Source organism: Fundulus heteroclitus, unplaced genomic scaffold (assembly GCF_011125445.2).
Source record: "Fundulus heteroclitus isolate FHET01 unplaced genomic scaffold, MU-UCD_Fhet_4.1 scaffold_37, whole genome shotgun sequence".
NCBI classification, from domain to species: Eukaryota; Metazoa; Chordata; class Actinopteri; order Cyprinodontiformes; family Fundulidae; genus Fundulus; species Fundulus heteroclitus.
Window position 1 is genome coordinate 3,251,865 of NW_023396781.1, and position 13,218 is coordinate 3,265,082.

General features: G+C 39.5%; 1 protein-coding gene across 4 annotated transcripts in view; it reads left to right on the plus strand.

The window, feature by feature from the left end:
- Positions 1 to 13,218, plus strand: part of vps8 (VPS8 subunit of CORVET complex) — a 64,430-nt gene that overhangs the window by 754 nt on the left and 50,458 nt on the right. The window contains exons 2-9 of one of the 4 annotated variants that reach the window (XM_012850335.3): positions 788 to 856; positions 1,192 to 1,409; positions 5,100 to 5,196; positions 5,349 to 5,381; positions 5,641 to 5,695; positions 8,581 to 8,586; positions 8,880 to 9,004; positions 11,859 to 11,945. In XM_012850335.3, the coding sequence (XP_012705789.2) occupies positions 788 to 856; positions 1,192 to 1,409; positions 5,100 to 5,196; positions 5,349 to 5,381; positions 5,641 to 5,695; positions 8,581 to 8,586; positions 8,880 to 9,004; positions 11,859 to 11,945 (690 nt within the window). The remainder of the gene's footprint in view (positions 1 to 787; positions 857 to 1,191; positions 1,410 to 5,099; positions 5,197 to 5,348; positions 5,382 to 5,640; positions 5,696 to 8,580; positions 8,587 to 8,879; positions 9,005 to 11,858; positions 11,946 to 13,218) is intronic. The other 3 variants (XM_012850337.3, XM_012850336.3, XM_012850338.3) reach the window with 3 other exon arrangements.

The window sequence follows — 13,218 nt, forward strand, 5'->3', positions numbered from 1 at the left end:
GAAGCTAGTCAGTGCTGATGGGAGGATGGATGGAGCTAAATCTAAGACAATCCTGGAGGAAAACCTGTTGGATGCTGCAGAGGACCTGAGATTGGGGTGGAGATCCACATTCCAGCTGCCCCCCCCCCCCCCCCCCCCCCCCCCCCCACATACAGTCAGATATACAATGGGGCAGTTTAGATAACAAGCAGATTCATGTGTTAAGTCAAAACCCAACCTATATCCAGTTGAGAATTAGCAGAAAGCCTGAAAACTGCAGCTCACAGATGCTCACCACCCAATCTGAATTAACTTGGGGATTTTAGTAAAGAATAGGCAGACATCTCAGCCTCTGGGTGTGCATGCCTGGTAGAGGTTTATCCCAAAAGACCTGCTGCTTTCATTGAAGGTGAACATCAAATTCACGCCTCACTTTCTAGATGTTTTATTTGTCATTTTCCTTCCACTTAAGAATTTGTGAAGGCCTATCACATAAAATCCCAATATAATACACAGGGGCTTATGGTTGTAGCATGAGGAACTGCAAACAGTTCAGAAGGTATGAATACTTTTCCACAGCACTCCATAGCAACGTAAAGCTTATCTTGTCTTGTATCTGGTGCCTATCACAAGCCTGCAGATCTTAGCCCTGGCTGGTTTGAAAGCTTCTGTTTTGGCCATTGGCATTAGGCCACCGTCTGTCATGTTAATATTTCTATGAAGACAGTCAAAAGGACTCTACCTGCAACATAAAAGCTGCTTCCTAACCCCCTGTTTATGTCATTATTTCTTAAATATCTCTTCGTAGATTGACGATAAGGAGTTCGACATTCCCCAAGTGGACACACCTCCCACACTGGAGAGCATCCTTAGCCAGGTCAAGTACAAATGCTTCAATTATTATACTTATACTTACAAAACTGCTTTTGTCTCACAGTGAGTGGCATCAGGTGGTAACTTTGGAAAAGATCTTCCTCACTTGTGTTTTTCTGAGTTGAGGCCACTTAAATGTTTAAATACTAACTTAGATCCAGCTGTTAAGTTTGAAGTTTGCCAGGCTTTCATGTCGACTACTGTCTAGTACTGTATTTCCTCTGACTGTGTAAAGCCTTCCCACTGGGCTGTGCTCTCATTCATTTGATGTTGTCTGTGTGTGATGTGGGTTTGTCCTGCGCCCCCCCCCCCCCCTTCCTCCCGCCCTGTGTGTTACAGATGGAGGAAGAGGAAGACCCTTTTGTTCTGGAGGATACCTGCATATTAAACACGGACAACATGGACGCTCAGTCCTGCGACACATCCTCCCTGGCCAGCTCTGACAGCGGAGACCCTGCGCATCTCAAACGGCATGAACACACACAGAAACCCGCCTTGTTTGAAAGCTCTCTAAACCTACTTCCACCAGTCAGCCATAACAATATGACCTCTGACAGGTAAATCGACCTACCTTTGTTGACCCACTTAAACCTGTTTAGGACTGAATTAAAGCAGCTCCGTCTCTGCGGCGAAACGACGGTAAACTTTAGCAAATGGCTCAAATAATGCAACAGATGGAGTGTATACAGCATCCAAAGTCTCAGATGCATGAGGCATCTTCTAAGACCCACTTTGTTTCACGCTCAATTAAAAGGCCGGTATGTGGAGGGACATTATACCTTGACGTGAACATGTGTATAATCTTAGAATTTGTTAATTTCCTGTTAGATGTTAAGTGATTACTTCAATCAAAGAACCTGTGGAACATTTAATCTTTGTTAAGATTGAGGTCAGTCCTCAAAGAAAGCCAGAAATATTTATTTCTCTAGAAACCCCACAGCTCAAGCCCAGAGGACCCAAAGTTCCTGTTGCTGACTCCCAGAGGTTCCCAGTTCATGCTATGATTGATATAACTGTTGCCTATTAAAGCAGCAGCTTCTCATTAGAGGCAGGTAGTTATAATGTTATGGCTGATCTATGGTGTCCATATTCAAGCCATTTTTAGATATGGCACATATAACACTGTTGGCTTCATCAGTATATCAAAGGGATCAGATGGCTCAACATCACCTGCATGATTCCACCCAGTAGAAAACATCATACTATGTTTGGTTGTTTTATTCATAGATGTGAGGAATGTATTTATTTATTTAATTTTATTTTTTTGATGGAAAAACTGGACCGTTATGACATCAAGTAAATATTTTTTTAAATCAGTGTTAAAAGTTATTTAATTAACCGGCAACGTTTGTGAAGCTAAAAGATTGCATACATGTGGATTTTGATTGAGGCATCCCCAGGAGCCTGTGATGGTACCTAAATTATTTTTAATACATTTTACAAATGCAACATATGACATGTAAACAACATGTGCAGTGTGTCAAAAACACTGAACCTTTTTTTTTTTTTTTCGCCGATGATGCAGTTTCCTGCCTGGTTGATAATGTGCTTTATTTATTGGAGGAATTGACTACTGGAATGAATAAACTGAAGTTGTCGCTTGTTTAAAAACAGACTGAAAAATAGATGTTTGGAAATAGAAATAAATGGTAATGGTAATGATGTGTACTTGTATTAGGGCTTTACAATGTTGCCAAAAATCAAAATTGCGATATATTTCAACCATAATGGTGATTATGATTTATTTTTGACTTTTCTCTGCATTAACCACTAGGAACAAAAATGGCCTGTAGATAAAGATGTTTCTAAACAAGAACTATTTAAAACAAGAAATGTAACTGTTTTTATATTCTTATTCAGGGGAATAGCTTTGTGAGTTGGACATCAATCCTTGTTGAATAAATAAATAAATCCTTGAATAAAGTGCAACCAACAAACAGGTCTATGTATTAAACAGTCTGACCAGAACTTAATGCTATGATGAGAATCCTGAAAGTTTCTAGTAAAAAAGTATTGATTATATAAACTCTAAAACCAATAATAAAATTGGATTATCTCACTGCTGCAACTCTCTTACCTTCCCTGTTGTGGCAAACCCACTTTAAACACATTACCGACACCTAAATTTTTTCCATTAATTGTTACGTGGCCAAAAATTGCAGAGCTCTGTGATTTGGAAAGTGCTTTTTTTTAATTGCGATTATATTGCAAATGCCATTAATTGTCCAACCTTAACTTGTATAATGCTTTATCAAGGCCTGAGGACCCCAAAGCGCTTCACACTACATTCGGTCTGAGACTGAGACGATCAGTCTCAGAGCGGGGGTCCGAACCGGTTACAGGATTAACTCCCAGCTCCTGCTCCACTGTCACTCCCCCACACATTAGCTAAGTTATTATGAGTGACAAAATAATTTCCTGTTCTTCCCATAAAAAAGGGAAAAAACAGCTGAGAGCAGCTGATTTTTTTACAGAAAATAAAAGCTTTGGAACCAACTTATGTCACAAAAGGAGAATTAAAATCTGAAAAAACAGGATTTTTTAATTTTTTTAGCTGGAGAACTTTTAATATAGAAGTAAAACTAGTAAACCTCTTCCAGATCAACTCAAAAACAAAGAAAGAAAAGGTAGCAGCTTCACTGGCAGTGGTGGTAAATCAACAAATGACCATAAGGAAATAGTCACATTTTTTAGAGATTTCTTACTAAAATCTTTGCTAATATCACACTGGTCCCTCTGACGCTGACATAGATGAGTCTGTAGGGAAATTTAAATCTTCCTAACCTAAAGGAGCAACAGCAAATGGTTCTGGTCTTAGCTTTAACCTCTGAGCTCCATGGGGGGGCTGCTCCTCAGTGCCCCCCGCCATCAGAAAGTTGTGTGTTTCAGTCCAGCTCACTGATCCCAACTTGTTGTGGTACTTAACACGGAGATGCTGACCAATGGGTATATCGGCGTATGAATGCATGTGTGCTTGTCAGAGTGACTGGGTAAATATGGCGTCAGTGTAAAACTTTAAGTGATCAGTATGACTAAAAAAGTGCTGCAGAAGTTTAGCTTATTCATCATTTTCTGCAACGCCATCTAAACTCTGCCCAGTGACAAGGTGAAACAACCCGTAGAATTAGCATATTATTGTGTTTAGTGATCAGGCAAAATATTATTAGAAGTACAGGTCAACACAAAACATGTGTATTTTATGTCTTTTAACAGTAGAGGAATATGTATTATGGCATCAATATATGTACCATATTCTCACTTCTCATGGTTTCATATCTTGGACTTAAACAACCTCCTTAAGTTAGTAATTCGTTCCCTTGGTATTAAAATGTAGAGCAGTACTTTTTTGGCCCCTAAAGCTATTTTTAGCTGGCCTTGTTATAAATCCCAACTAAAACAGGTGTGATGTCTTTCCAAAATCCATCTTCTGTCTCTCGAGATAAATGGACCCAAAGATAATATTGAACGCATCTACGCCACTTATCTCTATTATACACTGAATTGCTAATAGCCCACTGTTAGAACGAGTCGCTTTGAAGCCACCACCCGCCATATTGGTACTCCCTATTTTCCTCCAGTAACTAGAGAATATGTGCTCTACAGCATTGAATAACAATGATTTTATCATGTTTAGGAGGGGCTTAAAACTTTTAAAATGTCAAAGGCCATATACTTTTATGTTATGTACTAAAACTATCAAGTACTAGAAAGTCATATGCTGAAATATTTTGCATGTTATTTATATATATAAATAACATTTATAAATATATAAATAACAATATACAAAAACATATATTTATATATGTATACATTTCCTAGTAGTTGATAGTGTTAGTACATCCACTGACTGTAGAATTACCAGTAAAACGTTTTCACACAGCCAGAAAACTGCTTGTTGTTGCAGCCAAATCCTATGGGATTATGTGAGATTAGGGAGTAGCAAGATGGCAGCCAGTGACTTCAGTTTGTCGGGCCAACCAGCAATCCAGTGAATAAATAGAGATCAGTGGGTTGAAGCCTAATGGACTTCAGAACATTCTACAGTGCGGTGTGTGTTTGGAGGTGAAATTCTGGGCTTTTACCTGTGGCTGAAACATTTTACAAAAAGATGTTGAGCAACTGTCCAGAAAAGCAACCGTCCAGCTTGGTGTTGATGTGTCCAACGCCTTATTTGCGCAGACCTATGTTAGCTTATATTTTCTCTCTGTGTGTTTATTTGATCCGCGTGCTGTCGTCACCCGTTGAAGAAAGAGGAGGCCACTGGATCAGAACACAGCAGTTCATGGCTCGGTTCTTCGACTCAGCCTGCTGAAGGGCATCTCTACACAAATTGCTGCTGCTACCGTAAGGCTAAAAGTTGTCTTTAAGTCAGAGGCGTCTTGTACAACACACAGTTTTCATGTAATATCAGACAAATGTATCAAACACAGAAATAATCCCATGATGCAGTCCTGGTGTTATTTGGTCATGTCAAATACATTTGTATCTTTCATTAGGACAAAGTGGATGCTGGGCTGCCCACTGCAATAGTAGGTATCACTTTGTTCCATTAACAATGTAACTCTAAATAAAGTAGTTAGTGCTTTTTATTTGCAGACAGTAATTGTGCTGTAACCAATACTGTTAATTTACAGAAAACACATTAATGTCCAGAGTTTTCATGTCTTAGATCATTAGAAACTAACTTATTTACATCTAATTTTTAGCATTTATGGTTTTACTTCATCCCTTATCCCCGGTCCATCTTAGAATTACTAAACTGTATATTATTGTATATTCCTCGCACAGATCATGTCTGGTGTTATTGCTGTAGGCACGTCTCATGGTCTTGCCCTGGTGTTTGGTGAGTAAATGTCTCTAACCCTTTTAGTTTGCGTCCATGGCGATAAGGAATGTTTACTCAGGAAACAAATTAGAATTCTAGTACCGAAGTCCAGAGAAAAGCTCATACATTACTTATGAAACTGATCCTCCTTCCACTTGAAGTTCTGTGCTTCATCTCTGACCGTACATCACAATGTTTTCCTGGACCTTTCTCACTGGCTTCTTCAAGTACACTCCCTGGCTGTTTCTAAACTTATTTTTAGGCTGAGTTGGTCCTCTTGACGGTTCTTCTTTGTTGAAACATTTCGTCTTGTCTCCGACAGACTTCTTCAGTCTGAGGAGTTGTAGATAAACTCAGCCTAATAAGCAGTACCTTTGCATAGTGGATCAACAAGTGACAGTCAAAACTGGTTGTTCACATTCACAAGTTGACCAACAATCGATCATTAGTGCTCTGATGGCCACTTATTGTTCCCAGAGGGCTGAATCATGTTCGCAATAACAGCATTGGAAGATGGGAACAATAAGACCAGGAGACCTCCAACCCTGTTTAACATCGGGCAATTTCACAAAAATGGCTTCCTTTGAAACCAGCGTTCCTCCTCATTTATAAAACTGTATAAAAGTGTACATACGCAAAGAAAAATAAAATGGCATACGCAAAAAAATATATATATATATATATAAAACCGTGCGCATGCACACCAGTTTCCCTTTTTAGATCACAGCTGTACTTGAAGGTTTGCGTACCTGTTACTGCCTCAGGTTCTGCCCTCTACACACCCAGATTCTATCATAAATGGTCAATGCAAAGCCCCTCATCAATGTTAATTTATATTAAAAATGGGTCAACTGATCGTTTTCTTCATTATGATGACGTGGCAGCCATGGAGAAACTGTGAGAAAAATTCAGAGAGAAGTAGATCAAATGTTTAAGCACATATGATGTCTACTTTAAAATAAGTTGTTAATAAGTTGTCAACAACAAAGAGAACGTCTGAGAGGAATCATCATGGAGTTTGGCTGCAAGTCACCACTTCACCATATGTGTCGCCAATTTCCCCGTCTCCAAAGTGAGCGTACGCCTGGGTCAGAGTTGCTGTGAGGACCGCAAATTTTCCTGTCAGATTTTTTTTATTTATAGATCCCAACTTCTGCGTGGAAAGTGACGTACTAAAGTTTCAGGCCCCATTTTGTGCATATGCAAGCTTTCTAAATGAGAGCCCTTGTCATGATCTGCTTTGTCCAGAGCATGTCTTGTACATGTGTATGCACATGTACTGTATGCATACCTGACATTTTCATAAAATAAATCCTTCATTTTATTTTCTCTGATAGAGCAACTGTCAAACTGTTGAAATGCTGTTGGTAAGAAATAGTTTCTGGAAAATCTTCTTGATATTGCAAAGCGTTGGAAAATTCACCAATTCATTTTCTTATATGGTTTACAGGCTCCAGTGATATATTTGTATAAGTATCTATCACAAAAGTCTCAGTTACCCTACTGGTTAGACCCTGTTCACATATGTGTCCTGAATGATCTGATTGTTTCTGTAAGGTGATGAATATAGATGATACTGCACTCAAAATTGATGGATGCCAGTTTTCCGCTTGACCACCCTCAGAGGCGGTCGGGGACAGTTTGGCAATCTGAACACGATCCACCCTGCAACCTATTAAAGAACCAACAACTCCCATCAAAGCACAGAATACTTTAGCTGGATGGCTCTAATTGAATTCATCCATACTTGGATTTTAAATAAACCGGCTGCAATCGCCTAGTAATAAAATAACAAAAACAAAGCAAAAAAAAATCTCTAAAGGGGAGCCACCAGGTGTTTACCTTTGCTACTGTTTTATGGGTTCATGTCTTCATTGATTGTGCACCTCCCCCCTTCTCAGTTCATGATAAACAAAGATGGGTTTTACAAATATAATCAGGCGTTATGGATACTTTTACATTCCGTATCATACATTTTCATTTTCTTCCTTATCCTTAAATTTAAATGGTGAAATGCTTGAGCAGTCTTTAAGGTCATGTTCCTGTAACCATCATTTATAAGCCTGATACTTCCGACCTGTGAACTGAAGAGGCCTAATGAGTGTGAGGTGAAACATCTCCAGGAAACTAGAACTGCCAGGTGGGAAGGGTTGTTTTTATGCTGGTTCACTTAAATCCAGATCAGCGAGGGTGAATGTTAGTACCGGGTCAGAACATGGCTTTAGAAAAACTAAAGGTGGAATGTGAAACCCAAGAAAGCCTGAAGTTGTGTGTGAGACCAACATGTTGTAACTTTAGAAGCTGCAGTAAAATACATATCATAAATCTCTATGTGCAGCTAGAGAAACATGTATTTTGAACTGAAGCAATGTTTCCTCTGAATCTTTCACTTCCTTTTTTTCCCACTCGTCTGACATTCTTGTAAAGAACTCGTCTGACATTCCATGATACAGTGATTGCAAAACATCCAATAGTATGTCATCAGCTTAACATTGACCGACCCTGTGATCTTATAGGGACCTTTGTGTCTAAAAAAACAATATTCATAATAAAAAAATCTGAATTATGTTGAACTGTCAACAATATATATTGGAATAAATATTGTAAAGATCTAGTCATGACACTTAAACAAGAATTAATTCTGTCTTTATAGGGGCCGTCACTGCTGTAACAAAAGGCTCTTTTTTGTGTTTCTTTTTGCCACCTGTTGTTTGTAACTGAGTCAAAATGAACACATTTGATAATTTTAGGAAAATCGTTGTAAATATGTTGCAAAATTGGCCCGCTTTCACATGTGCAGAAATGCAGTCCTAGTGACTGAGTTGAATTTTGATCCAGATGGAGATTTAATCAAAGCTGACCAATGTCTCTTTCTGCTGCTGACAAAATGATGACGCGGGCAGGAAAAGGTACGGCTACGCCTGATTGATGGTCATGCTAATTTCTGTTTGCATCATGTCCCATCTGAACTTTGGCTTGATCATGTTAGTTCGATGCATGCATTGCATCTCTCGTTTCCCACTTGGAACTTAATGTTTTCATTTCTTCTGTTTTAATGCCCATGTCAGTTTGTATTATTGGGCCATTTGATGCTGTTATGCTGCTCTTGGGGTGGTGGACTAGTGAAACATGTAATTATGGTACCGGGCAAACGTTTTGTCAGTGTAGAGCTAGTAAATACCTCCCTTAATCTCTTCTTCAGATACCAACCAGGCTCTGCGGCTGTGTCTGGGTAGTAAGACCACAGGAGCAGAATTTGGTGCTGTCTCTGCACTTAGCATCAACCATGACTGCTCTCGTCTCCTGTGTGGATTTGCAAAGGGTCAGGTAAGTTAAACCTTCTTCAAGTAAGCAGCATTATATTTCAATGGGACTTCTGTAGTTAAAGCTAAATCATTTTCTATGCATTCTAATCTAAATGCAAACTAAGTTTAGTTTAAAAGTTTTGCAACGACAGACCAATATAAACATTTCTTACATAGCCTGGTATAACAGAGTGAAGGTCGGATGCCTCTAAGCAAAAGAAGAAATTATATAGATTATTATATAGCACTGTGCACTTACACAAAACACCATACTTTTTATTGCCAAAAGTATTTGCTCCCCTGCCTTGACTCACATATAAACTGAAGTGACATCCCCAGTCTTAATCCATAGGGTTTAGTGTGACGTTGGTCCACCCTTTGCAGCTATAACAGTTACATCTCTTCTGGGAAGGTGGTCTACAAGGTTCTGGAGTGTTTTTGGGAATTTCTGACCAATCTTCAAGAAGAGTATTTGTGAGGTCAGACACTCGGGTTGAGGTCAGGACTCTGTGCAGACCAGTCAGGCTCATCCACACCAGACTCTGCCATCCATGTCTTCATAGACCTTGCTTTGTGCTCTGGTGTTCAGTCACGTTGAAAGAGGAAGGGGCCGTCTTCAAACTATTCCCACAAAATTGGGAGCATGGAATTGTCCAAAATCTTCTCTTGGTATCTTGAAGCAATCCCAGTTCCTTTCACTGGAGGGTCAAGCCCAGTTCCAGAAAAAACAACCCTCCACCAGAACCCCTTTCACCAAACGTTACACTTAGCACAATACAGTCAGAAAAGTACAGTTTTACTGGCAACCGCCAAACCCAGACTGATCCATTAGATTGGCAGATGGAAAAGCGTGATGTGTCACTCCAGAGAATGGGCCTCCACTGCTCTAGAGTCCAGTGGCGGCGTGCTTTACTCCACTGCATCCGATGCTTTGCATTGCACTTGTTGATGTATGGCTTGGATGCAGCTGCTTGGCCATGTGAGGACTCAACCCATGAAGCTCTCTGCACACTGTTCTTGAGCCAATCTGAAGGCCACATGTCTGCAGAAAGTTGAGAAAGTTGATGAACTCTGCTCACTATGCTCCTCAGCATGTGTTGCCCCAGCACCGTCTGTTTTGGGGGTGGATAATATATCGAGATTTTAAAAATATCAAGATTTTTCAAAAGGAGATATAAGATGAGACTATATTGTTCGTGTCAGGATTGTCTATGTTTATGGTCTATACTCGTAAATATTCCAGTAGGTTACCTAACTGTTTCTCATATTTATCTACAGCTGTTAAAAATTGTGCCTGTGAGACATTTCGTATAAAGATTTGATTCATGGTAGGGCTGAACGATTTTGGAAAATAATCTAATTGCGATTTTTTTTCTTAATATTGTGATTTAATGCGATTTTTTTTTTTTTGCAGTTTAATTTATCATGTCTTTTTAAACATATACAAACAACAAATCGATTTGTTTCCTCACTGTGCGGATTAGTTGCTAAAAGACCCACAGCATCTAAACTCAGAGCAGAAATGATTGCGTTCTGCCTACAATATATTTCAACCAAAATTGCAATTTTGACTTTTCTCTGCGTTAACCACAAGCAACAAAAATGGCCTCTAAATAAAGATGTTTGTAAACAAGGACTATTTAAAACAAGAACTTTTAATGTTTCTATTAATCAGAATATTATTCAAGAGAACAGCTTTTAATTGATTTGGACATCAATCCTTGTTGAACATAAAGCGCAACCAACAAACAAGTCTATGTATTAAACTGATTGACCTGTACTTAATGCTATGTTTGATTATATAAACTCTAAAACAAGTAATAAAATTAGATTATCTCACTGCTGCAACTGTCTTCCCTTCCATGTGGAGGCAAACCCACTTTAAACATTTTACCAAAACCTAATGAACGTGTCTAATTCCCTAATTGTTACATAGCCAAAAATTGCAGACTCTGCAATTTGGAAATTGTGTTGTTTTAAATCGCGATTACATTGAAAATGCGATTAATTGTTCAGCCCTAATTCAAGGATGCTTTTTTATAATTACTTTGTGAAAAGACAAACATTTCAAGGTAAATATCGTATATCCGCATTCAACCTAAATAGCACTGGTCAGTTTACAGGGCAGTTGCTGTTTTTCCCAGAGGCTTACACTTGGTTATAATACCACTGAAAGTTGACTGGATTATTTCAGAGCCAGGAAATTTCACAGCTGGACTTTTTGCACAGGTGGCATCTTCACAGCACAGCGCTGGAGTCCTCTGAGCTCCTGAGAGCGACCCATTCTTTCACAAATGTTTGTAGAAACAGTGTGCGCTTTATTTTATTCATCTATAGCCATAGGAGGGATTGGAACACCTGCTTTCTGTGATTTGGATGGGGTAGCAAATACTTTTAGCAACACAGTGTAGTGTAATGCATATAAAGCAGTAGCTTTCCTGACAGTTCAATTTAATTCAATGTCAGTTTTTCTCTACTCCATTTGTGGCCAACTGCTGTCCAGCATGTTTTTGATGTGCCTGTGCTCTAACATGCAATAATCACCTCCTTAGCATTTCATAGAGTTCTGCAGAGGCCTCACAATTAGTCTTTCATTTGATTCAACCAAGGGAACATATAAAGATGCAGAACACTGGTTTCTGAGATCTGGAGTTGACTACCACCCCTGCTATCATCCTATCCAGTTCTGTCATGTTCCCACTGAAACCTATTGAATCCAGTTCATGCCAAATCTGTCCATTTGTGTAAATTCTTTTTCATAGAGCTGTTCACTGTTCTTAGTAGCCTAATTATTTGCAGAAATGCAAGACCTAGAAGTTGTATATTAGTATGTGCCCCTACCAGTCTCCTCAGCTCCATATGTTGTGCATCGTTAGATTACAATGTGGGATCTTGCCAACGGAAAGCTTCTCAGGACCATCACTGATGCCCATCCTCCAGGGACAGCCATACTGCACGTGAAGGTAAGGTGTGTGTGTGTGTGTGTGTGTGTGTGTGTGTGTGTGTGTGTGTGTGCTTGTTGGGGGCTGGGGTGTATCTGCTTTCTACCTCACATCTCCACACAAATAGGAGAGCATAATTTACATTAAAATATTACATCATCACATTAAAACGTAACAATGTTAGAACATAATGGAGCAGAATCTATTGCAAAATGCTGTTTGTGGATTTTATTATATTTTGCGTTGATTACTACAAAACGTGGCTTAATTACTTACTGTATTCTTACATATTTTATTTTATTTTTATTTTTTGTGGCTCTAGTGGCACGCGTTTTATTGACAGTGTGCTGACAGGAAGAGGGGGGAAGACATGCGGCAAAGGATCGCGGGTCGGAGTCGAACCCGGGTCGACCGCGTCGAGGACTAAAGCCTCCATACATGGGTCGCGCTTCCCGCTACGCCACCAGCGTGCCCATGTATTCTTACATTTTGAAGTCTAAATTTATTACATTACAGATCCCTTTTACTAAGACTGGGCAGCAAAATATAACGAAATAAAGGGGGACTCAGGACTATTGCATACCACTGAACCTGTGACGGTTTGACTTTGTTTGTTCCCCAAACGTACCAGTCATTTTTAGTTTGACCGTGGTGCAGCTTAAACACATGCTGCCAGTCTTCCTCTGCAATGCAACAAGTCATTTATTTCTCCATACAATAAGCTGCAGCAGCTCCAGAACAAATCTAATTGTAAACCCAAAAGCCTCTATATTTAAAGCTTTATAATGGTTTGTTTGTAGAGTACTAATGTTACTCTGCTGGTGGTGCTAAATTGTTCAAATAGCAAGGCACATTTTCACTTGTGATAATTAGGGACATACAGAGCAAACTTGTTGAATACATCACGTGGAGAGTCGTCTGCATTGTACATGGCTTTGCTGCAATCCCTCATACTGAGCAAGCATGAAGCGACAGTGGGAAGAAAAACTCCCCATTAACGGGAAGGAAAACCTCCAGCAGAACCGGGCTCATTATGAACAGTCATCTGCCTCGACCGACTGGGGTTACAGAAGACAGAGCAGAGACACAACAAGAGAGACAAAAAAGCACAGAAGCACACATTGATCTAGTAATCTGTTCTACATTAGATGGTACTAGCGGGTGAGCCGTCTTCTCTGGATGATGTCACAGTTAACAGAACGCCAGACCAGGTGTACCTACTATGAAGAAAAAGAGAGAGAGCAAAAAGTTAAAAGCTGAAATGACGACAGTCATTTCAATGTAATACAATGCA